The following is a 26,376-nucleotide window of genomic DNA, read 5'->3' as shown; positions in this document are numbered from 1 at the left end:
AACTTTTGACTGTGATTTTTATTAATAGAATTTATATAATATCATTATAATAATTGTATAATAATATATAATTGCTAAAATAATATGCATAATATATAATATTTTTATTTCATAATATTTTCATTTAAAATATGCTGAACATTATTGTACAAGAGAAATTAATGTAGGTAATTTTAAATAATGAAACGATAAAGAGAGGCCGTGGTTATAAAAGCTCTTTTACTAAAACTCCGCTTTAAGCTTACCCCAGCTGTTTTTATTACAACTTTATATATATGGCTTTTATTTTACTGGCATTTAACGTTCATATTTATCGTGCCTCGACCATCGTACATTTTCGATCATCGTTCTCGAGTGTAAAGTCGAATCGCTGTCGTTATTGAACATGCACTGTGTTCCTCTCCAATTTTTCACACCTGTGATCATTATTACGTGAGCCTTTTAGGAAGAAAGATATTTTACAAGATTTTTTTCATAGGATTTAGAATCGCTAGCTTAACTTTTTCACCCGTAAACTCATTACTATCTTGACATTTCCGTCCGTAAACTATGATCTATATTATGCGTACTTATGATTATGTTAGAAAAATCTGCTTAGAGTGAATAAACGCTATATAAATGCTCCGGAACAATCTTTCCTTAGAATTCTTCACGTTCTAGGATTATGCTCGTTAGATGCCACCAGGGACTGACCTCTTACTCCCTGGCGAAAGATTCAGCCTCTATCTGGCGCCAGCGGGAATTTCAGCATCTCCATAGATACCTGAAGGTAATGCCTCGAGTGGCGTTTCACTTCCTCTCACGATTCCCTATAAAAACAAATTGCCCCAAACCGGCGTATTTCTCTCTTTTCGCGAAGATTTACGAAGGTCGGTTACGACTTTGGTCCGTAGGTGCAGAAAGAGAGAAAGAGAGAGAGAGAGAGAGAGAGAGAGAGGAAGAGGGGGAGGGGAGAATGGGTGTAAGACGGTACTGGTATTACCCGGCATCTCCTGCTGGTCACTTTATATGTTGAATCGTTATTTTTACACGGCCTGGCGCTCTTGCCTCTTTGTTCAATCATTTACCGTCTCTCCCAGAACCGATCTAGTTCTCTAGATGATAGCAGCGGGACGCGCGACGAGACGGCGGTGATGAAAGCAGAGGGTTTGCAAAGCCCTTAGGGCCTCGTCTTTCGTTCGTACTTAACAGCTTTCCGTCAGATGTGTCGTTTCAATGAACATCGATCCCACGTTCGACTCCCACGATCGATTCGGGCTTCATGGGTGATATGAGCAGTTGCTTTTGTCGGTTTGACATAATGAACTCTGATATGAAAGCAGAGATGAAACCAAGCATGCGCATTAACGTGCAATTTTTTTCTCGTAAGAAAAAAAGTAACATAAGTGTTATGTTTTGAAAAGTTTTCAAAGATATGCTGTTTATAGATAAATACTAAAAGTGTTAGAAAAAGTAATTAAAAATTCTTTATATTATTATGTGCGATTATTTTATATATATCAAAGATTGCGTACGTTGATTAAAACAGTAAGCGCATTGTTCAGCGTTTGCTCTATATTTCATTTGAAATGTATAAGCTTTTATATATATTCATACGAAATTGATTTTTATATATTTATTTCTCATTTAGAATCGCTGCCCCTTTTACTGCTTTATATATTTAAAATTATAAATTGTTCGATCTAAAAGACACGTATTATTTTTATTGCATTATATTAAAAATAGAAAAAATATCTTTCACACAAGTAATATTCAAGTTTCAAATTATTTCGTTCTTCGAGACGTGAAAATATAAAATATCAAAAGGGCAAAAAAGATGTAAAAAAATCTAATTAGCATCTTAACTTTCTTTGCTGGATTAATAAGTTTACTTTGCTTGATTACTTATATTATAAATGTAGCCCCGAAGAAGTTCTTAAGAAGTTTTTGACCTCGCCGTGATAAATCAGAAAAGCATGAATAGGCAATACTATGTAATATCACGATGAGTGTGAAATATAGTATGCCTTGTATCGGAGAATATATAGTAGAAGGAAATTACTCCGCGCGAACGTTTATCTTATTCTCAAGCACGTCCCGGGAAATTAATTTTTATGATCATCTATCCAATCAGAACGCACCACCAAAATTATCGCCCAACGATTTCCTCGAAATGGCGGAATTTGTGGAAGATGACCGGCAAAATCTTTCGTCGACTACTAGTATATTTTACGACTTGCTAAACGCACGGTCGAATTCTATAGCGCGGATACGGTCGAGGGGATACATAATATGTAACGATCCATATATTCGCCGTAGCAGATTGGTGTTTTCCTCGTTAAAACTTGAGCGCGAAAGCCATTCCCATAGTGCTACGATAACCCGGACAGAGAAGGGTGGGTGGAAGGTAAGACTAGATGTAGGTGGAAGCGAGAGAGAAAGAGAAAGAGAGAGAGAGAGAGAGAGAGAGATATTGGGAAGAGCTATGTCCTGGTCTGACCTCAGTATTTGGCCGGAAATGATTCATACCCGCGGGACCACTGAACTGGCTCTTTCAGCGGATTCCGCGAGATTCCCCGGACATTGGCACATTCGTTTTCTTTAATAAGACATCTGGGAAGGAGCCGACTTACGTTTTGTTACTAATATCTCACGCCGGCGGGAATGTTGCGGTTAACGAGGACGGGGGGAAGCTTCTTTTACGACTTTCGAGTTATGATTGGTATCGCGCTTACGGCTAAGAGCTCGTAATTTCTGTCGTTCGTATGATTTGTTGACGGAAGCGATTCCGAGACGAGGAAATCAAATCGCGGGAATAGTAGTCGTCTTTATGCTCGATGCGCACATTTATCTGTCTATCTCAGCACGTTATATATTTATACAGGGTCTCCGATAATTACCGCTCCACCTCTCTAGAACAGAAAGAGCAGGTCCAACTGAATATAAAAGTCCTCTACTATTTTGCAATTTGCGCAATAATTATTAAAATATTAATTAGAAACGTTCAGCATATGCTGAGTGCTATATTAATTAATAGTTTAATTTAAATTATTGCGCAAAATGGTAGAGGACTTTTATGTTCAGTTTGACCTGCTCTATCTGTCCTAGAGAGGTGGGGCGGTAATTACCGGACACCCTGTATATTTAATTTCTTCAAATACGTAAAAAAACGTATCAAAAATTATACGTAAAATAACACGTATAATTTTTTATCATCAGCCCTCAAATTTTAAGAAAATAATCAATTCTGCAAAATTCTGTACAGATTCTGATTACCGCAAGTGCAATCACGATAAGTATAGAAGAAATTTAAATAATGACGTCGCGAAGAAGCAATGAATATTTGCTGAATGAACTTCACCGGAAGATCCGCCGACTCGAGTCAATATTTCGCAGCTTTCGCGAATCCTTCCGGCAAATAACGATGGATTGATTCTGGTCGATGGCAGCCCAAGCAAAGCTCGGATACTTGCACGTACGTCTCATTCCTTCCGGTTTGGTGTCGCGCTCCCGGCTCGTAGCTTCAACCCCATCTACCTACGGGCGTAATATCGAAGGCGAAGTTACATACGACGTCGTCTGATCCGTCTTCTCGAGTACTGAGCTATTCGGGCATGGAGACAGCCCTAGCTGCGAGCTCCGCTGACTCCAAAGACGAAGGGTAGAACGCGTTCAACCGTGTTTAATGTCGAGAGCGTTTCTGTAATAGTATCGACGAGCCGTGTCGAGGCTGTGATTCGTGACCAAGAGAATTGCCGCTCACAAGATTCCTCTTATAGGGTTTCAAAGTATCCCGCGCGACAGCCTCCAGTTTGCGCATCATTTGCATCTATACAAAAAAAGAAAAAAAAAATGTATCGTACAGACTTGCGGCTTTCAAGATGTATGTCTCGTAAAATTTTCATTCAAAAGTATTACAAACTGGAAATACTCGGTCGCACGGTCTCGTCTCAACGGGCTCGCGCAATCTCTATATTTGCAGTGCAACGCGAAAGGGACAGCGTCAATCTGAATGAAACGTCGTCGCGGAAGAGATTCTGAAATCGCTCGTGGAATCCTTACCGAAGAGTTCAAACTTTGATATCAACCAAACTGGAGAGAGAGTGCTACTTCTCCTCTCCCATATACATTTTCTTGCGCAAGTTACACACTTGCGCGCGCTCGTTTGCAAGGTATACATACCCAAAACGAGACTTTCTGTGCGTTCACGTGCACCTGGCTACCCTATGAAATTCTGTCGTGCGACGTGGCTGCCGATCGGGGGCCTCCTCTAATTTCGCGGATGTAATATCATCCGTAATATCGGGCTTAATGTTAGTTTCAGACTTCGGGAGTTCGAAGATTACCGCGAATTATTTCGCGGTAGAATTTCTCAGTCCTCGTATTCCTCCTGTCTTTGACGTCGCTGTTGTACCGCTCTTCATGCACTTTGTGCATCGTCGCGACTTCGATGCACACCTGTACGCTGTGAATCGCCTGGACGACGAGAGATTTCTACAAAGTAATTGGCTGACGGTTAATTCGCACGACTGTGGTACTCGTTTGATCAATCTTTTGAATCGTTATTGATGCACTGACAGTATTCCGTTAACAAGTTTCATCGGCGAAGAGATATCAATAAAGTTACCTTTAAAAGTTTAACACGTTAGATTACTTTCACGTAATTCACAATACTAAAATTAAATTAATATTAAAATTAAATTAAAGAAATTTATTTTTTATCAAAAATTGGACCATATAGTACAATATACAGTATAATAAAGTTTTTTATTAGCCATTATTTAATTGTGAAATTAATGGTTCTAGATGTTCGATAAATGCTGTGATACAACTGAATAAGAACTAATTAATTTTTCTGTCTTAGGTGTATACCTAAGTGTAATTAAAGGCTCTGATATATAACTTCATTTATAAAGAAAACTAGAAGAAAAGAGACCTAGGTATGAAAAATAAGGCATACAAATTTTCTCTATTTTTGTTTTCTTTATTGATGATGGTCCAAATTAGAGATCGAAACGTTCGAAGTTATCAATAAAGAAAAAAGGAGAAAATTTGCTTTATTTATCATACTTAGTTTTCTTTTCTTCTAGTTTTCTTTATGAGTTATACATCAGAACTTTAATTATGTTTGAAATTATATTTAATTAGTATATAACTCAATAATAAAGCCCTCTCAAATATAAAGCTCTCTCACAATCTGAATTTTAATAATCGAGCACTATACCTAAGACAGAAAAATTAATTAGTTCTTATTCAGTTGTATCACAGGATTTATCGTAAATATACATATAAATATTTTTTTATTTACCATACTAGACTCTCAACTAGCCCAATTCCTTCCTAGTAAATATAATTTATTACTAAGAATATAACTATAACAATATTTTCAATATTTATTCAACTTTTCTAAATATATTTATATATTATTTGTAATATAAATTTTAAAAAATGTCTTCTAATAATAATGTAACAAAAAGCAGATTTAAAATGACTTTAATTGAGTGACGGAATAATGATGAAGATGCACGTGTACTACTATTCAGAAGTTTTACGCATATTCACAAACGTACATTACAGAATCTGTTAGATATTATCGCTCTTTCAGCATTGCAAGATAACAGAATATGTAATCAAACAGAGTTTAATTGATGCGGCCTTTTAATCGTGATGAATGTTATGGCTATTATACCAATGGCGTTTGATCCATTTCGCCGATTATTCACTTAACTAGAGCAAATTTCTCTATGTCCTCGTGAAGGGACGTTATCAGCCATTATATCTTTCATACATCCATAGTAAGAGCAAAATATTATTTAGCTTTGTATTTAAATAATCGTAATATATTGCCCGCAGTAGTGGATATGTAATTATATATTTGATTTTATATGCGTGATATGTATTACAATTTGCTTTTTCTCATTTCATTTGTTATAAAAATTATCCGATCATGAAACTATATACGTTTTTTGAAATATTAATTAACATCCACGTAAAATTGTTTAATATAAAAAGATTATGAAACATTATCTTTTTTTTAATCCATAATATATATATATATATATATATATATATATATATCATTACGATGGAAAACTTATTTAAGAAGATAATTGAGACGTATTTCAATTTCAAATTAGCCAACAGCTATTTTTCATTAAATGGATCTTTAAGATAATGACGAAACAAAGTTGCGAAGATTGAAAATAACTAACTATCGAGAGACGATAAATTAAACTGGCTCGAAATCTCTGTGTTACTTGGCTACACTAGCGGGCGAAGTTGTGAGATAAGAAATTTCTATCGTGATTTGAATTTTACAATGGTACAGATCGGCTGGATAAGAGCTCAAACTCTCAATATCGGAATATCAGGCGCCAGATGTCTGACTATTTGAAAAATGCAAGTTATTTGTGCGAGAATATATAATAAAAAGTTTTTTTTTATTAAATTTTATATTCATACGACTACAATTATTTTTGTGTTATTATGGTTTGTTACGTGTCTGTGATGTTGTTCTATTTTGGTTATAATTTGCAAGAAGTTTTTATGTATAATAACTTATACACAGATATGACACAGATGATAACGAGTTATATTTTTCTCTTGTGTTCTTTTCCATTCCTAATCTGACAGTAAAAATAATGCAAGCTACTCGAAGATTAAAATCTTTGTATATAAGCTTCATGTTGACTATTCACCGCGTATCTCGACAGACTGGGGGGAAAGGGAAAGGGGACAGTGCTGATGTAATATTTTTTAACATCGTTCTTCGCGAAGTAAACGATCGGACAGAAATGAGATTTTTATCAAGTCGATATCGATACATCATAGATCAAGGTATCGCATGACTTCTACCTCGCGCCAGAACTGATCAGCCGGATAAGATCTCCGGCTGCAATATCGCCCGCGGTAACGCTGCTGCATCGGCGAACTGCGCGCGACAAGGAAGCCGGTGGACCCAGGCTTCTGCAGTGCGAAACGTAAGGTCACGTCACGTTTCGGCTTTGACCTGAGCCACCTCCTTCGGTACGAACACACGTTCTCGCTTTATGACACCTGTTTGCTGGCGTTGCTTCTCGCGCCCGATCGCCCTTTTCTCCCCGCAACTCCTGTCCGTCCGATGTGTGCTCGCTATGTCGACACTGCTACTCGCAACGCACGTGCAATATGTTCGTCAAGTCGATACGTTACCGTTGCTTTCGACACGTTGAGATTGCACGGAGAAATATTGGAACGTGCGTTTTTCGTTTCCTTCTTCCATTGAATCGCGGGATAACGGCGGATTCTCGTGTGTAATGTACAATGTTAAAGAAAAAGCTATTCGCTTGTACGTGTGTATAGCGCATTCTAAAATTCCATGGAAAAAAAAAGGGTACAAAAGGGCACAATTATATTGACGAAACTATCTGATCGTGTATCGATTACATTTATTACATACATTTTGACATTTTTTTTTTTTTTTTTTTTTTGTAATCGATACTCATCGGAATGCCGACCTATTGGTATATCGCGTAATCTATTTTGATACTCAAAGGGCCGATTGGGTTGTCGATTCCGATATTCTACAGCGATGCATTTTTGTCGATTTCTACTTTCTACGTCCTAGACTTTGATGTTCCATGTGAATGAGTTTTTCTTGAATTTTTGATTTTCTTTATGGACTTTACCATTTTGTGAAATATCTACTATTTGTCTATTTGAAGTGTCCTTTATTTGAATTTGAAATATTATTGACATTTATTTTAATATTTTCATTAAACATTAAAAATATTTAAACGTTTTAAGAGAGAAAGATTTAAAAAGAGAGAAAGAATAATTTAAAAATCACAGACTATAATTAAGAGATAATACCCTTCATATATTTCTATAATATATATGGTATCTTTATATATGTATTATTATTATTATATATAAATATACTTAATAAGATTTTTGGGATTTTTATATCATTTTATGTTACCATTGTTCAAAATTAATCTTCTCTTTCGTTTGTTGAAGAGATACAATCAGAAATTTCTATTAATTTTCTTCCGCTTTTAAAGCCGAGCGGTCCATTCTCGACATGAAACCATTTTTATTATATTTCATACTGTTTAGAAGAACGATGCAGTATTATCACGAGTCTTTCAGGTACAAAATATAGATTTTTCTTTAGTCGTTTGAGCCTTCTTCTGTTCTATCTCTTTGATTGTATCAAGAAGGTAGGATCGAGCTGCACTTCCACAGATTGAAAAGTGCATCCAGTAATTCATCGCACTTAGAGCAATAGTCTGTAATATATTCCGTTTATTTGAAAAAAAATATATTTTTTATTGGATATTTATATATAAAGATAAATTAATTTTAAAACATTTAACAAAGATTTATATAATTGTCCAAAAATTTTAGAGATGACGTTAAAAATCTTAGATATTATACACTTTTAAAAAATATCATTTCTGTATTTTAAATTTAATCTTTATAATCAAGCCATTAAAAATTTGTAAGAAATTACAATAACTAATCAGATTTGTACAAAGAAAAAAACGACTAAAGTTCAAAAAGGCCACTTTTGTTATCAAAATTTGCCATTACAAAGATTATTAACAAGATGATAACATTTAAAAGCCCTTTATAAAATATTGGACTATCTCGTTTTTACGAAAAAAATTTCTTTTATTAACTCTCTTTTTTATTAATATAATTTCTAATTAATTCTTGTCAAAGGCAGGCTAATAATGCCTTTGAAAATCCGATCCGCATATGATTTTGCATTACCGGGTATAAACCCGAGCTCGTCGTTCCGCCTGGCGCAAGATTTACAGGGTGAAGCATCAAGAATAGAGGGGCGTTACGTAAGGAAAAGTGGCTTGCTACTGTAAGGCAGTGACACACGACAATTTGTCTGGCGTTTCGACAGGAATCTAAAAGCAGATTTATTGCTCGCCAGTGTAAAGGCACTCGCGAGGGTCGTACCTACATCGCGCCGTTTCACAATGTCGTTTCGTCTTGCACATCCATCTTTGCCTTTGTGAATATTCAATCGATGCAACTCAAATGCATATTCGGGAACGCTAAATAAACGCGTAAAAATAGATAACATAATATAAACTAATAAAAACGCCATGTATTTACAAACGGTGTCGAATTTGTAAAAATCACGCTGGCTCAAGAATAGTTCGTATAATCTGGTTTGTATAAATCTTATAGAGAAAAAAAATTATTAACTGGAAAAATATTTTAATAAAAATAAGGAAATATATAATACCACATATAATTGCAACGTGACCTCGATGCGTCGGTACTCGCTTTCTAGATACTAGATAGTGGATAGAGACCAGAAAAGAGTAACAGTGGTCTCCTGAGGACGATGGTTAAAGGAGGCTTTAGTGGGCTGTTGCCCCGGTCTGATATTCCGCGCGTTGTGGATTACGACCGGTAATAACATTCCTAGGACGATCTCGAGGATATAGAACGCGATCTGAAGCAAGATCAGCCAAGGAAGGATACGGGAATGGCTGTTGGTGGGAAGCATGTTGATTTCTCTCTGTGGTGGTTCTCGGTGGTATAATCGGACCCGGTCCACGAATTCAGACGGTTTACTTTCATAATGATTTTGACTATTTCCCCATTTTGCTTATAGTCATATTTCATATGATAAAATAAGAAATTAACTAAAATAACTTTGCACATTAGATAGCGTTATTTTGTTTGGAGAATTTGATTAAAAAAAATTTACGTGACATGAAATAACAGAACAAGTTTTTTTTTTTTTTTTTTTTTTTTTTTTAAATTAATATTAACTAATATTAAGGAAAAAGAAAAATAAAAAAATTTATATAAATTCAGTATAGGGTATCTAACAAAATCCAAGAAAAAAAGTTATGAGTGAACATTCGTTGAATTCTTTAGACATGTATTTTTATCTGAATGCGTCTAATGTAAGTGCAAAAGGAATCACGCGCGCCTTAAGAATTCTCTAGTAAATACTTCGCATGAAACTGCGCATACGCAATTTAGTGCCGCGAGAAAGATAGATTATCTTATGCCCGAGGCCGGTTCATCGATCTGCAGACTGTGTACTTTCCATCTCTCGGGCTGTGCCGGAGAAGAAAAGTGGCCGTTGAAAGACGCGTCGTCGCTCGAGCGGCACATACTCAATGAATACCACTTTCTTACTCGAATGAAGAAGAAAACTCTGTCTGCAAAAGCGTATGTCGATACGCCACGTAACTTTTTGGCTTCTCAACGAATCGATGGTTAAATTCAACGCTACGTCGATCATTTTACGATCGTTTTACATTTTGCTCTCTTTCTCTTTGTGATTATATTATATTTTCCTATAAATTTTCTATAAACGGTATACAGAGGGGAGAGAAGGGAGAGAAGAATAAAATACTGAAGAGAGACAAATTGGAATTTCTTGAATTGAAGTAGATCTGTATTCTTTTTTGACGTAGGTAATAGTTTTTAGATAAAATAGCGCCAATTTTTGTAAATTAACTTATCGTTATATTTCGCTACCTTTTTATTTCGATAACAGCAAAAATTGAAATAAGAATATAATGCAGAGTATTTAATGCAGTACTTTGCCTGAGAATTCGCTTGATTGAACATCAAGATTCTTTTCCTTGGTTAGAAAGTGAATTCAGTGAGACGTAAGGATGGAAAAATTGCATTCCTTTGATAAAGAATTTCTCAATCTTGTTACTGCGTAGTAATCTATTGATAGATAAATGCATTCTTTCTCGCGCGTTCGATTCGAAGATAAAATCGCTAGTTCCATTTATTAAAAACTATTCTTTCTAAAATAAATAGATACTTTTTATTATTTTATAATAAATTTATACATGTATAAATAATAATTTATAATTTATATATTATAAATAAAAGTAATATATATATATATATATATATATATATATATATATATATATTTAGTTTTAAATATTCCAAAATGTACAGTTTATCAGACTTCAAGATATACACTTTACATATTTATGTATTTAAAGAGTTACAATTTATATATTTGTTTAGTTTATAAAAAATGTTTTAAAGTTTTTAGTTCTTAAAATTTAAAATTTATTTTATTTTTAGTAAAATTGTTTTAATTATTTATTTAAAAATTAAAAAAATTTTGGTTTATAGAAATTGTTTGAGTAATTAATTAAATTTTTTGCAAATATTATACAATATTCAATTATATATAACGTGAATTTAATCTGATTTTACACTATGCTTATATACCTCTCCCTTGTTTGGCAAATGCCAAAAGAGATTTTATGTATACAAGCTTATACAATAATACAATTTTGATGGGGATTAAGTTCAAGCTTTGACTTGTATAGTTGCATTTCCAATGCTTTAATCATTTGTAACATTTCTCCTGAAAATTAATAGAATCCTCAATATAGCAGAAACGTTTCAGTTTCATATTATGATTTAAAGAGTATTATAAATATTTCTATAATACGCGTTTTTTATACAAGATAAATTTTTTTATGTAAGAATAATTAAAATATGATTTATAATAAAACAGATGATAAAGTACTCAAAGTAATTAAGAAGTAATTTTAAGAAGATATAAATATAGTAATGCAGAAAAAGATATTGTCATATTTGTACATTATACATCAATTAATTAAATATTATGTAATTAAGTCTATTAGTATTTTATCATTGCACCTTGAAAAATGTAAAATAATATTAAATTAGATTAGATTATTAGATCACATATTGTATAATTTTCATGAACATGCTGTTGCGATAATATACTGAAAAGTAAATGATGTTAAGAAATTATATACATATGAATTGCTTGAATTATTGTATGTGGAAGGCATATTGTGTAATTTGTGATGTGCGAGTTTGGTAAAGCATATAATGCCACTCGAGAAATAATTAAAATACAGAATCAGCAGAGCTAATGGAAAATAGCATGCCTAATTACATCCGTGTCTGTGTATTTGCAAAATAATTTACAATTAATGCCACCTCACGTAGCTTTAATATCAGATATTTCACATAATTTTTAATATCACGCGGTTGGCTTGCATTACGTGCTTCTGGCTGAATATGGATTTATTCGATACGCGGAAAATGTCTGTTATTCCAAAAGCGGAAAACGACGGATCATCGATTAGTCGGATTAGCACGTTTGTTATAGGATTGCGTAAATCCATCACGCTCTGTACTATCCTGTATACGGGTTCACGTATCGAATGAATGGATTATCTATTCGATTCGTTTTGCAAGGGGCGGATTACATTCTATATTTACATTGAAAGCAGGATAGCAAAATTATCTGGCTAGCGTCATTTACAAACGTTTCAATGTAAAGCTATGCTTCATTGGTTACAATTATATTTACATACTGTTTCTAACAAGAGATAAGTTAACCAAAACTGATACAGGCTCGCATCGCGCTACTTGTGTGCATGGATGTACATATGTACATACACATGTATCAATAAAATATGGTAAACTACTGAGTAAAAGTAGCGTTGTGTATAGACAAAATTTTAAATTGAACTAAGAATGTTAATCCGATAAATTATACGAAAGAAATATCGTTTTCACTTGGAAATATAATAGATATCAAAATGTATGTTTTTAAGTCAGACTTTATTAAAGGATCACTAATGTGAGATAATAACGAGAATGTTTTGTCAAAAGAAAATACTTATAATAAACTATAAAGTTTCGGTTTACTTAATGTAATATGAGATCAAAGTGGCAAGACGAATTTCATTTAAAGTTCATCTAGTGAACTTTGTGATGATAGAAAGATAGTAGATAGTAGATGAGAAGGCAATCGTACGTAATGTATTCTGGGTTTTATTCATGTTAAAGAACGATAAAAACTGAGTTTCGTCAGTAACGACTTCATTCGGAAATAAAGTTAATAATCTCGATGCGTCATCGTATAAATGTTTTATTTTCAGACAATAAGTCATTGCACTGTTTCAAGTGAAAAATATGTGTATGCCATTAATTTGGAGTAATCTGTAATGCATATCAGCAGTACAATGAGTTTTATCGAACGCTTTCTTATAAAATTGTATAAGCTTAGAAATATTTTTCATCGATCATTGTGAATGTTGTCGTGATAAATGAAAATTATTAATTGATTTCTATTTATATTTGAGGCTGTACAAAAAAAGTATCTTGAAAATTAATTCAGCAGAAGAAGCATATTTATGATATTTTAGGAGACTGCGCGAGTGCTTATGACTACAAATTAAATTCAAAGTCAAATGTGCCTGAAGATGATTAGTTTTTAATATTTTTCATTTTTAATTTAATTTTACCTTTCATAAATTTACAATAATAGCCTAAAATGACACAAAGTATGACATTTTAAAATTTACCTTGATGTATATCGAAATAAGTATGGATTAATTTCACTGTGTCAATTGTGTAAGGATCCGAGGCGGTTTCCTCGAAAATTAAATTAAAATTATCGCCAAACGAAAATTCCAACTTGGCTTGATATGTAAATGAACTATTGTGATCGTTATTTCTGTCATAATTCTACATACCTAGAGCCAATAAGTCCAAGAACATTTTATTAAGATAAAGTTTGTTCGTTTCTTGGATGGTTTCTTGCTAACGAGATAAATTTTTCTTGAGATTCTTTAAAAGTAAAAAGTCGAGTACATCTCAATAAAAACTTAGATAACCTGAATGTAATAATATTATATTTAGGAAAATAAATTCTTATAAGATAAACATCTTTCAACTGTATAAATCTGACATATGTGACTATGCATAAATTTTTTTCTTGTTGGTGAAATTGAAAAATGTAAAATATTGTTTCTTTTGCCCCGAAAATTTATAGATTATTGCATTTTTAATATATTTTTTAAATCGACACACAGTTTATCGTTATTTGTAACATAAATCTGTAACGTAAATCAATATAATCGTAAATCTGTCGCAATATTTAGAAACTGCGAAATGGAGATTTTAGTCACGTTGACGACATATTGTATATCGTAGTCATAAGGAATTTTGTAATATATATATTGGATTATTAATTATTTACGTAATTATAATCATAAATAATATTAATTTACATAGGAATAAAAAACGTTTGTATATGTTATGTGATAAATCTACAATTTATATAATTTTTAAATAATTTTGTAAAAGTTATATATATGTTTTATCATTGCGATTAATATTTTTTCGATATTTGATCGAGGTTTACGTGATGACAGAGAATTCGATTAAAACGAGTTTGATCAGCGTTAACAATAAATATTCCGTTAGACCGTAAAAGCTATGCTTACTATATTTGCTTTAATTAACGCCGGTAATCCACGAGTTTGTTAGTTTTATATCACGGATAATGTATGATAAATCAATTACCAAATTAGCGGATTGTTGTGCGATAGCGGCCGTACAACACGCTGTCCTAATTTACACACATGTTAATACCCGGAACATTTGCAGTCACGTGCGAATAAATTGTTAATTGTTAACTGAAAATGTTTTCGAATTTTTTCGTATCGGTATTATTTACAATAATAAAAATTTAATAAAAAAATCAATTCTTTTATTACAAGATCAATCATATTTCTTAAGATTAAGTAACTTTTAAGCAATCGTATTCTATTCGCTTTTAAACTATAAAAATATCAGAATTTAAAGATGAAAATATTATTATCAAAAGTTGAAGGTAAGAATATTTCTTTTGAAACATATATATATATGATATTGCAACAGAATGAATTGTAGTTTCAACAAATATTAAATCTTTAAATTATTCTCCGATTTAATCTATCTTAAACATTTTTATTTCTTAAAATGGAAAAAAGCTGTACGAAATCCTCTTTTTAAGGTAATCTACGGCACACGCGGTACGGAAATTGTTGGTGCGTATTCAAATCTTCAATAGGATCAGCAACGGATTGCATTAGGTAGTCAAACGAATTTTTCTCCTGGAAATTCTTACGGGTGGCATTTAACGTCATTAAGACCCGCTCGATAATTTAAAGAGGCATCTCCGAATATAAAACATACTCGTTGCCGTTAAAAGATCGCATGGTATTGCGACGGAACGGAATTTTTCATTAAATAGTTGAAGTTTCCGATAACCACTGAAAGGGCATCAATATAAATGTGCACATTTAATTACAACTTGTAGAAAGAAAAGAAATTGTTAAATTAAAATTGAATCTAATATTCGTTTCAAGTTATCTGTTTTAATCGGCAGTACACGCTCATACATATACACTATTAATTAAAACAAATACCTTGAAAAATAAATTATCAGTTCAATTGATATAGAAAATATATATTATAAATGTATATATACATATACTATGAAGAATGTTTTATTTAAATCCAATCATTCTGCTCGTTAGTGCATCGTGAAATTAATACAATGTATATTAATAGTATGATCTGTAAATATATTAGTTAATTATTGTAAATTAAATGTTACGTGTACATTTAGAGGGATCATTTATATAACGAGTTTTACTATAACAGCAGTATCTTAATACTTTAGAATATTAATGAAATATCGAAATTAATTCTATTTAAACGATCATAAGTTGCGGTTGAGGAATGATGTAAATGCAAAATATATTTAGCCAGATATATGCGCACAACACAGAGATAACCGAGATTTCCGCATGTTGTGATACACACAATGGAGCGTAAAGGCTAATTAATTAAGTAAACGTGCAGGGTGAGTGAATGGCTCCCACAACACGTTTCATCCCAAAACATATTAGCAGAAATGGTTTATGCGGTATTTACCGGTGACACTCAAAGAGCCGTGATTCTACTTAAAATGGAATAGAATACAGTTTAACGAGCCACTTTGAATAACCCACTTCAACTGGTACACACGAGGGAGTGTCATTAGCTGGCACGTATTCCACATTCGGCAAGTTTGAAATGGCACAGAGTCGAATATTACGATCTACCTATACTGCTTAGGAAACCACGTGATGCGCGTATTCCTGAGGTGAACGAGAATAACGGAATATTAGAGTTATAATCTGCGCGAGGTATATTATAAACTGTAGATATAACATAAAGTAGTTGCGCTCGCTGAATATTACATTTGAGAATAATGTTCTCATATGTAAATTGATTTTTCGTGATACATGATGTATTCACCGTTGCATAAGGGATATTGCTATCCTACCTATCTCTATAAATGTTCTGAACAAAACATATTTTTTAAATTTAAAAAAAAATGTATACATTTATATATATACATATATAATATTATATATTTTATAAAGATGAATAATATTATGAAACTCTCTTCTCTATCCCTCTCTCTCTCTCTCTCTCTCTCTCTCTCTCTCTCTCTCTCTCTCTCTCTCTCTCTCTCTCTCTCTCTCTCTTATGTATCTTAAACTCGCGAGAACATTAAATTTGCCATCGTTAGTTACGATACAGTTTACGGATAGTCAGCAATACACCGTACTATGTGTTTGGTGGATTGATAGTTGTCGGATAACTGTGAACATCCCCTGGCCAGGTGTCGATTAATCTGGATACCTGTCAAATCAAGATATGCAAAGCGTAGCATGCTCGATATGCATGTAACTAGTAGGAAGCGTTACGAAATTTGACTCCTTTGTAGTCAGATTATATTCCCATGATTGAAGATAATCAATGAAATATACGTTTTGATACGTAGGTATATAGATACAAAGGTCAAATTAGTATGAATAATTTTATAATATTGTACAAATTAAATATATTTCTAAATTTACCTGCCTTTATATAAATAACAATTAAGAAAAATATATCACGTTAATATATCACGTTTTGTATTTTCTTTCTTTTTTTGCATAGTAACGCATTATTCTTCTAGAATAATGATATTAAGTACTTGATCGATTATAGTTTATATTTAATAGCACTTTAATTAATGTGCGTTTAAGCATATAAATTTGATTTGATTTATTCGTTTAATTAAGCTTTACTCCGGTTCGACCAGCAAAATATAGTGACTCTCTACTCTGAAAGTTTTCACATTTCTGTTCTTTCTTTACAAATCGGAAATTCTAGTGTCTCTTTCTCTCTCTCTCTTTCCCAAGTGGCTCATTAGTAGCAAGTTGACTTATAAAGAAATACTTTTGATTATATTAAAGATAATTTTTAAAACAAACTCGACTTTTTTTAAATAATCCACATGGCAAAGAATAGACTAGCTATTCGGTAAAAAAGGAGTTAAGTGTCCTTAAAGCGTTGAAAAAAGAAGGTTACTAAAGGAATTAAATACAGCTTATCAATATGAAATTACACCAGGGCTATAAAAACTTTAAGAATTAATGAGATTAACGTAACGAGTTTCGTAAGACTAAAATTTCTTAAATTTCGGATTTATTGAAAGTTATATGCACTGAAAAAGATTTGATACGCGTGTATGTTTGTATTATATTGTTTTATTAAAAAACGATTCGTACATAGATATATTTTAAAACTGAAAGTAGTGATGGAGAAGTTTCTCTTTGTAAATTTTATTATTCCTGTTTGTTTCTCTCTCTCTCTCTCTCTCTCTCTCTCTCTCTCTCTCTCTCTCTCTTTCTTTCTCTTTATATTACAATCTTAATAGTATATAACATAAAAAGTGTGACTTCATTTATTAGAAAATTTGTGAAGTACTCATCGTAAAAAAAGTTCTGTGAATAATTGTCTTACTGAAGTTGAATTTTATGATACTCTTAAAACTGGAGATCAGATACAAAGCACGACGGGTGATATTTTTATGAAACGTAAGTTGGGTACATGCTGGCCCCATATTTCATATCAGTTGTGTGCAGAGAGCGGCTACAAAAGGCGTTGTGCACAATATTTTTATGCGGCATCCAAGGCAAATTAATTAAAACAAACTTTTTTGTACGCAACAATTTCGGAGTAAGCGCGCGTCGTATTTTTATTACAGCTATAACATCCATCGAGATGAACTGGTGAGCTGATATAATTAAAAATGTCTAAAAATGACAGATAAAAGCGTCCGTTATTTCATTAAAGACTAACATTCAATTTTTGTCTTAAACAATTATTCGAAATTGTACGCAAGATCGCAAAATTAACCAGAATAATATATCGTTACAGCTTGCTTATTTGCAATTTATATCCGCAAATTACTCTCAGTTTGTATGCGCAGTTAATAATATGCCACATATATATATATATATATATATAGTGTGTACCTTTCATTATCTCAAGGGTTATGCCTGTTACCTCTGTTTCTTGATCCCGGTCCTTTATTATGATAATTAATATAGTCTTTCAAAATGAAAATCTCTTGATTAGCAACATCAGTGTACTATTAATCCAACGATGACAAGATATTCATCAAATTTAACCACTATGATATTGCAAGACATTATAACACGTTTTATTGTTATCATTAATTGTTATTGATATTAATCTAATTTTCACGACAAATGTACTCTATATTTTAATATTATATACATTTATTGAATTAATATATTTCACGAGATGCAGCGCAAAGAAGATTAAATAACATTATAACGTTACGCTATAAGTTGCACTAACATATCAAATTATGCACGTAAAAGCCTTTGTTGTATATTAAAAGTAATACAATCTGATATTAAATTTGAACCACTCGCAAATATTATAAAATAATTACGCGTGTAATGTAATCGTGATGATTATTCTGAGCTAAAAGTATTTACAAATTCATGATATATTTTTACGATGAGATAGATAATTTCATTTGAGAAAACGGTGTTATCAAAAAAGAAAATATAATCAATTACATATTTTCAGATTATTTTCACAAGGAAGCTGATTTATTCTAAAAGGATATGTTGCTATAACAGTTCATCATAAGTTAGTTACATTATTATATATACTTGAGGTGAGAGAGAAACACTACCGCGATTCATTAAAATTTGTTTGCTCTTAGGTATGCGCAGATGAGGGATGATGCGTATATACACGTTGTACTTGTTTTCATAGTCTTCCTTTGTTTGAACGTAACAACAACGTAAGCGTTTGGACTTTGGCGTGATCCTCAGGCTAGTGTAGTTTATCTTCTTCACGTTTGCTTTTACCATTAAACTATCAAATTATCGCTTCCATCAAGATTATTCAACATTTCAGTAAGAAATCAGGCACTTTTGTGTTTATTTGACATATTGAAAATAAGACAATATTTTTTTTACCTTGATTTGATGCTCGTTATTTGTCAATTAAAGTATATCATAAATACAAGTTGACCATCCTTTTATATTTAAATCTTTTTTTCATAAAGTATCATGACGTGCTTAATTATTATTATTGACGTAAAATCTTATACTAATTTATCGCTCATTCGAATAAAATAATTAATAATAATGAAAATACTTGAACAATTTTTATGCGAACGATGATTTGTCCCTGGTTATTTTGCATGATTGTTAGTGTTATTATAACACTAGAATACGTAACGATCGTGAGATCTTTAAAAGTATTTTTGTGTTCTCTCTCGCTATGGGTTTTACAATTTTATTTCCATCACAGTTTAAGCATTTTCTCGCGCCATGGACAATGTTACCTCAATTAATCAAATTCAACAGTTAAAAGTAATACGCGAATGAGTAGAGAAAACCGAATAGAGCGGTGAAAATGGCAGCGAAACTCCATTGGCCTATTCAGATCGCATTCTATATTTCTTTTATCTTCTTCTTTTTTACTCACAAATAAAAATGAACGTCCCGCCCCTGTGCGTCGGCAAATGCTGACCGTTCTAAAAGGAAATATTTTTCAAGCTGGCTATTTCAACGGTTTGTAGCGATTTTACGAAAACTCCGACGAATATGAATGCGTCAAATTCACATTCGCTTTATCTCGTAAGCCGCGCGCGTGGCTTTATCGATATGAAACGGCTGGCACGTCTCCCTCGGAAAATAAATTTCTCCCGACAAATGTCTAAACGCTCGTCTCTTTAGCTGCAGTTTTATCTCGCTAGTGTATTAAATCGCGTGCACATCGTATACACGTTCGTACATGATTTTTTTTTTTTTTTTTTTTTTTTTTTTTTTTTACCTCTACCGACACGACAGATATCACGAATCTGTGACCGCACACATCGCGGTTGAATCGATTAAAGCTGACATTGACAGAAAAACATTGTAAACACGAGTTTGCAATCTGTATATTATAGATATGAATGGCTTGAACCCGAAAACTCATTAACCTCCATTCTTTCTATTCCTGTGATTATTTCGCTTCGTCAGCCTTCCTTGTTTAACACAGGGAGTTAACGTAATAACTTTGCGAATAACGTAGAGAAAGCAATTACGTGAAAAGCAGTGGGCGATGAAATTAAAGCGGTTTTGAATGAATCACGCATTCCGTGAAACGTACCGCGGAATAATCACGCGTTTGGAAGTAGTTCGGGGCAAAAGGATCCATTTTTTCCTCCCCCCCCCCCCCATCCCGTCACGATTCGACAAATTGGCGCGTCGTTTTTGGCCGATATCTGCCCGAGAAGAGCGTTAACCGAACGTTCACGACGAGAGGTAGAATCGAGCAAACTGCACCTCGTTCGTCCTCTCGTTCGGAAATAAAACAATGCGCGGTCGAACGAGTGTCGAAGTGCGGCGATGCGAACGACAAGAGGCCGGAGTGCGGTGATTGTGCGTGCATCATTTATTGTTGTCACGACACAATAATTCTATTTCCCGCGGACGTCCCGATTTCATTTCATTGGCGCAGGCCGCGTGATCACTCAGCCCTGTTTCGAATCTATTTCCGCCATTTAAAGTCCCTTCCAGAAGTGACAGAGCAGCTGCGATCTCGGGGTAAAATCGGATCAAGACGTTTGATTAATTGTACGGATTGTGTTTAGGCTTTGTATTACTATCGATAAATAGAGGGATTTTATAAATGATTAATCGAATGTTGAGTAAAGTTCACAAGGTATCAGCGGAAACGTACATACGTATTCTGATTACCGTATTCTCACTCGCTTGGCTGCCATTAACAGAATATTTACCGATGTGTAATTACCGTTCCGAGTGATTCAGAAGGGACGATATGGTGCGCCGGACAATTTCATTCTCACTGTCTGCTCTTGATAGTACATGTGTCTACGAACGCTCGAGTGACTCGGGTTAGCTTTCCTTGCTGAATTCAATTTCCCTGAGTCCACAACGATGAATCGCAGGTGCATCGAGTTACTTCGATTGACAGAGATTGCATGTTAGTAAACGGAAGAAAAGTTGTTGTAGTTTCTGTCTCTTGATTGGTGCAACTGGCAACTACCGGCAACAAACTTGATTTATTTGATCATTTTTGTGCTCTCTTTTTTAATATATTTATTTTTAGATATATTTAATGTTTATTTACGTGTTAAAGTTAAATAATTAAGAAGTAAAAAGAGTATACGAAAAGAATGAATAAATTTCTATATATTGTAAAATATATCTAAATAAATTGTTTTGTCAAATTAATTATTTATAAATAATTTAATATATCATTGACACAAGAGACGTCAAGCACGATGTTAATTGAAAAGTAATTTTAGAGTTTTTTCTAGCGTGTGTGTTCCAAGATAGTTTGCAAATCGTTAAGATAGGTTTAAATTGTCCGGTTCGCGGCTTCGTGCCAAACATAGAAGGTCGAACGTGTATCGATCTACCAATTGTGTCAACGACCGCGAGGTAATCGCGATGAAGTCAATAATCCATGATCCGCTCAGCTTGGGAACAGCTCTATTCCGACGTGTAATTTGGATCGGTGCTTATCTGTTGGTGCACACCGTGTTCCTCAAGCTCGTTCTCCTCTCGCATATCTCCAATCTTCTTCCGCGACACCTCCACGCTATACGCCTACATAGTGACAATATTTGTGCTGGAAATTAAAGCATCGCGGATCAATCCGATTCATTGTAATTCGCTTCTGATTGATTTTCACTATTTAAATACGAATACTTATTAAATACGAATTCAAACATGGCTAAACCGAGAGTTATTTTTATACGAGGATCCCTCCGCGTTGAAAAAAGTGACAGCAATATTTTTATATAAATATATATATATATATATATATATAAGGTTATACATATATGAGACTTGTCTTATCCACGTGATGCATCACATAAATAGCTTTGTTTAAATAATCCCTGTCTCTACGAAAAGGAGAGATCGTTATGGAGAGATGCAACGGAGAAATGCGACGCGTCACAGAACAAGTATGTTCCCGGCAACGAAAACGCCAGAGCGTAATGATATTCAGAACTTCCACGCGAGAAGTGGCGCGCTGTCAGAGAACATGAACATCTCGGGATGGATACAGAGACATATTTCGGCGCACACGTGCCGGCATTGCAGTCTGTCGCGTATGGTGTGTCGCGCAAAACGAGACTGTTTCGCATCAGTAAATTCTCGCGGCAACGTGCCGATACAGCGAAACGTCGGAAATGACTTAGAGTACATGCGGTGTCTCGCGTGTCATCCACTTTGTATTGAGATTTTTCGACATGTTTTGTTTCGATTCTTTTGTCGAGTTAGGTCTTCACCGTGCAGACTTCTATATATCGCACCTCTGTCAGAAACAGAGGTGCATTGGATATTCTATCTCATTTGACAATTAATGTAATAAAGCATTAATTTAAGTTTAATTACATATGAAATTCATTACGCTCTTTGATATCGCGCTAGTCGGCGTTAGCGAGCGGTAAATTTAACGTTACTAATCTTTTTCGTCGAATTATAGAATCCGACGTCGCGTTTTTGTCGTGCCAGAAGAGCATGGATATTTTATTTTATTCGAGAGCTAATTTAATAAAGTGTTAATTTAAATTTAATTGGACGAAATTTATGTTCTTTGATACATATATCGCATACATGCACTACTCGCAGATAGTCGTGTTACAAAGCAATAAATTTAATATTACTGATCACGATAATCTTGCACCATCCTTGTACGTTAAACGTACAATTTAATAGCGTTGAAGCGTGATCGGATGATATAATGAAATGTTGTTAAATGGGTCACTTAGCATTTAACGTCGCCCTGTTTCAGAGGGACCGAGCTTCAGCGAGCCAATAACAAACGTGACGATCCCAGTGGGAAGAGAAGCTATCCTCTCTTGCGTCGTGGCGAACCTTTCCACGTACAAGGTAAGCTGCCAAGCACACGACACCTTTAATCTTGCACCGTGCCGATTCCGTTACGGTTTGCTTAAAAGGAGGAGTGTAAATGATGTCGAGAATATTTTTTGCCGTAAAAAAAAAAACTGTCGTGCGAATGATATCAATACGAAAATATTTATGTACGAATTCAAAGACGATTCGCACGTCACGCGAACAATTTGCATATCCAATTAAAAGAAGAAAAGCTTCGATAAAAATCAATAGCGCGCCGTCGAAAGTTGAGATGAAGTAAAAACGAACAGTTTGTAACTCGCAGTGTAAAATCCAGTGCAAAGTTTGCCGAGACAAAAAAATGGAAAATCGTTATATGCACTGATAAACAAAGTTTAATTTAACTGCCAGTTACAACGGACATAGCCTGTGGACTTCATTGCCGCAAATATATTCCTCGGCACGCTGCAGAAACGTGAACTTGCACGAATGGATTTCACGATGTGGCAAACATCGTTCACCGTGAATCCGCAAAGTCTGATAAATTTAAGTTCATTCATCATGCGATAAAAATTTATCCTCGTCGTGATATGACGTTATATCTTCTGATGTATTCGCGATTACTCGAAATAAAAAGAGATTACAAACTGATGTAAATCGAAGGAATTTGTCAAACGTTTTTATTCTTCGACAGATTATTTGTTATATTTTTCTACAGTATTTGATTTTATTTTATTGAATAAAAGAAATATTCTCAAAAATATAATATACTTCTACGCTTATATAAAATATATTACTGTTTGGCATAAATAATAATAATAATAATAATAATGTCGAATAAAATTTCTCTCTCTCTTAAAAAGGAGGTTTAAATTGGCCAAAAAATCCTTAAGCGAAAGGCGACGATTCTGGACGATACACTGGGTGCATCTAAAAAATATCATTGTATTTTATACATTCTCCGCGTGTTACTTTTTCGTTAGCTTCGTCTTTCTTTAAAGTATATTGCCAGAATTCCATTCTTACTTAGAATTTTTTGGGGAACGTCAAATAATGCAAGTTTCACCATTACGTGAAAAACATTCGCCGAATTCCTGCGATGTTCACATTCTCAAGACGCTACAAATTCCCTACAGTGCATCACATATTTCGCGATCCAGCGGCGCAGTTTTGGAAAACCTCTGCAGTTTGTGTGGCGAGAGTATTGCGTTCTGCGAGGTGATACAAACATACGATATTAAACGCTGGCAAAATATGCTACCTATTGTACACATATATATATTATACAAATGATTTAATCATACGGGACAACGCGTGATCTATTCGCGCGATCTATTAACTTATATGAAAGTTTTAAGGTGATTCTTTGATACGTTCTAATATAAATCGGAACTGATTTTATATATATAGATATTTTTTATACATGGATAAGAGAAAGAAAAAAAGCAGAAAACTTGAGAGTATTTGAATAATCATATATGGTGTGAAAATATTTGGATGACGATCTGTTTGACAGACTTAGAACAGAAGCTTAGTTTAAGTACGTCAGGTTAAGCCCAGGATATTATGCAATTACGGCTTGCAAAGGACGAAAAGCGTTCATATCGCGCTCTCACGCTTCCTTCGTAGCTTATCTAATACTATAACGCCCGGAATAGCATTTTAATCTCAAAATATATTATTCGGAAATTAAAGGGGTCCACCCAGGCGAAATTCTAAGAGAGCTTGAAGATCGTCGGAAGGAAATTCTCGGTAATTATGCGTGATTGTTCCACAACTAACAAAAGTGATAATATTATATTTTATTATATCATTTCATATAAATATATCAATATATTACATAGCATACAAATTATATAATAAATGAATTATGTATAATATATATATATATATATATATATATATATATATATATATATATAAATTTAATTTTATTAGTAGATTTATTGATAAAACATGTCAATCAATTTCAAAACGTATTATATTAAATATTAAGACAACATGACACAGTATATGTATCATATCTTCTGATTGTTCTTAAATATAAAAAAATGTTCACGCACGTCAAAGTGTATTAAATCTTATATCCGTATAATCGGATATTTGAAAGCAAACTAACGCGTTAACGAAGATTAAATCGTTTGCGCGTAGACAGAAACAACGTATGTCAAGATAACGGTTAACCACGTCAAATTCTCGCGAACCTGCCGCAAACTTATATACAGAGTAACTTCATTCGTGAACCATAATTCGATAACAGAGTGGAGTCTTAAATGGGTAGCCCGGTGAAGATTTGCGGCGTCTTAAATGACACTAACCGGCGAAAGTTTACTACACGCGGCGAGCGCGTCTTCTCGTTCCTCTATGAATCGCCGACCGTAAGACAGAATCGGTCGATATTTTCTTTCGAGACGAAATGAGAGGCGTATCTCATTTAATAAAGGCAAAATTTATTTGGAAGAACGCGATATTGCTGATTGAATAAGTTACAGATTATCATTTTGTTCCATCAAAGTAAACCTAATTAAATTCAAATTAAAATAAAAAAATGCGTAAACTTATTAGCCAGCGATCGTCGAGACAATCTTGCATCGAAGCCAAATAAATCATCGGAATCGGAGAACGATAAGAAATTATTTTAATTTTGTAGAAAGAGGGACAAAGTTGAGAAAATTCTAATTTTGATTCTGTCTTTGCCGAGTTATATTGATGCGCAAATCTTACGATAGTTAATGCGCATTATATTATTGTCAGAGAGGAAGTGTGTCTTTGTGCCTGCTTTTCAACAACAGCTCCGTAACGTAAGAATAATATATTCTAATATGTCAAGACGACGTCACATCACTTTAATATAATACCCTAATGTAATTTTGCGTCACGTATTACGCTGGCCGGCTAAATTTCGCCGCAAACAAGTTCGCTTGTGCTTGAGCGGGAGGCTTGTTCGCATCGCGGAGGCAGTTATGAGTAAGTGGCGAGCAGCAGGAGGAGAGGTGAGGTAGGTCGACCCTGTGTGATGTAGGGTCCTCTGCGTGTTGGTACACGTGAATGTTAATCAGAATGGGATTTACATATGAGGCTCGTATTACCTGGTAGTCAGGGCAGATGCACCAGGAGGAGAAGATAACGGCCTCCAGAGAGAATGGCGTAAGAGGGGGTGTGGGAGAGTAGGTTTAGGAGGCGAGAGGGATACGTCGGTGTGCACGGGCCACAAGAGTCACACACAGCCTATCTGTAATAACGTGCCACGTAAGACATAATTATATATCACCTCGGGATTATTGCCGCATTTACACTCCGCCGTGCTAACAATGAAGATTCGACAATGTTGGCCGTA

At 33.8% G+C, this 26,376-nt stretch overlaps 1 protein-coding gene and 1 long non-coding RNA gene across 2 annotated transcripts in view; one reads left to right on the top strand and one right to left on the bottom strand.

The window, feature by feature from the left end:
* The window catches only part of LOC140669328 (lachesin), a 128,352-nt gene that overhangs the window by 60,237 nt on the left and 41,739 nt on the right, over positions 1-26,376 (top strand). The window contains exon 2 of the mRNA XM_072899062.1: positions 22,978-23,075. Within this exon, the coding sequence (XP_072755163.1) occupies positions 22,978-23,075 (98 nt within the window). The remainder of the gene's footprint in view (positions 1-22,977; positions 23,076-26,376) is intronic.
* Positions 1-26,376, bottom strand: part of LOC140669332 (uncharacterized) — a 191,378-nt gene that overhangs the window by 130,480 nt on the left and 34,522 nt on the right. The window lies entirely within an intron of this gene.

This window comes from Anoplolepis gracilipes, chromosome 9 (genome assembly GCF_047496725.1).
Source record: "Anoplolepis gracilipes chromosome 9, ASM4749672v1, whole genome shotgun sequence".
NCBI lineage: Eukaryota > Metazoa > Arthropoda > Insecta > Hymenoptera > Formicidae > Anoplolepis > Anoplolepis gracilipes.
The sequence above is the reverse complement of the archived record's forward strand: the minus strand, read 5'-3'. Positions and strand labels throughout refer to the sequence as shown.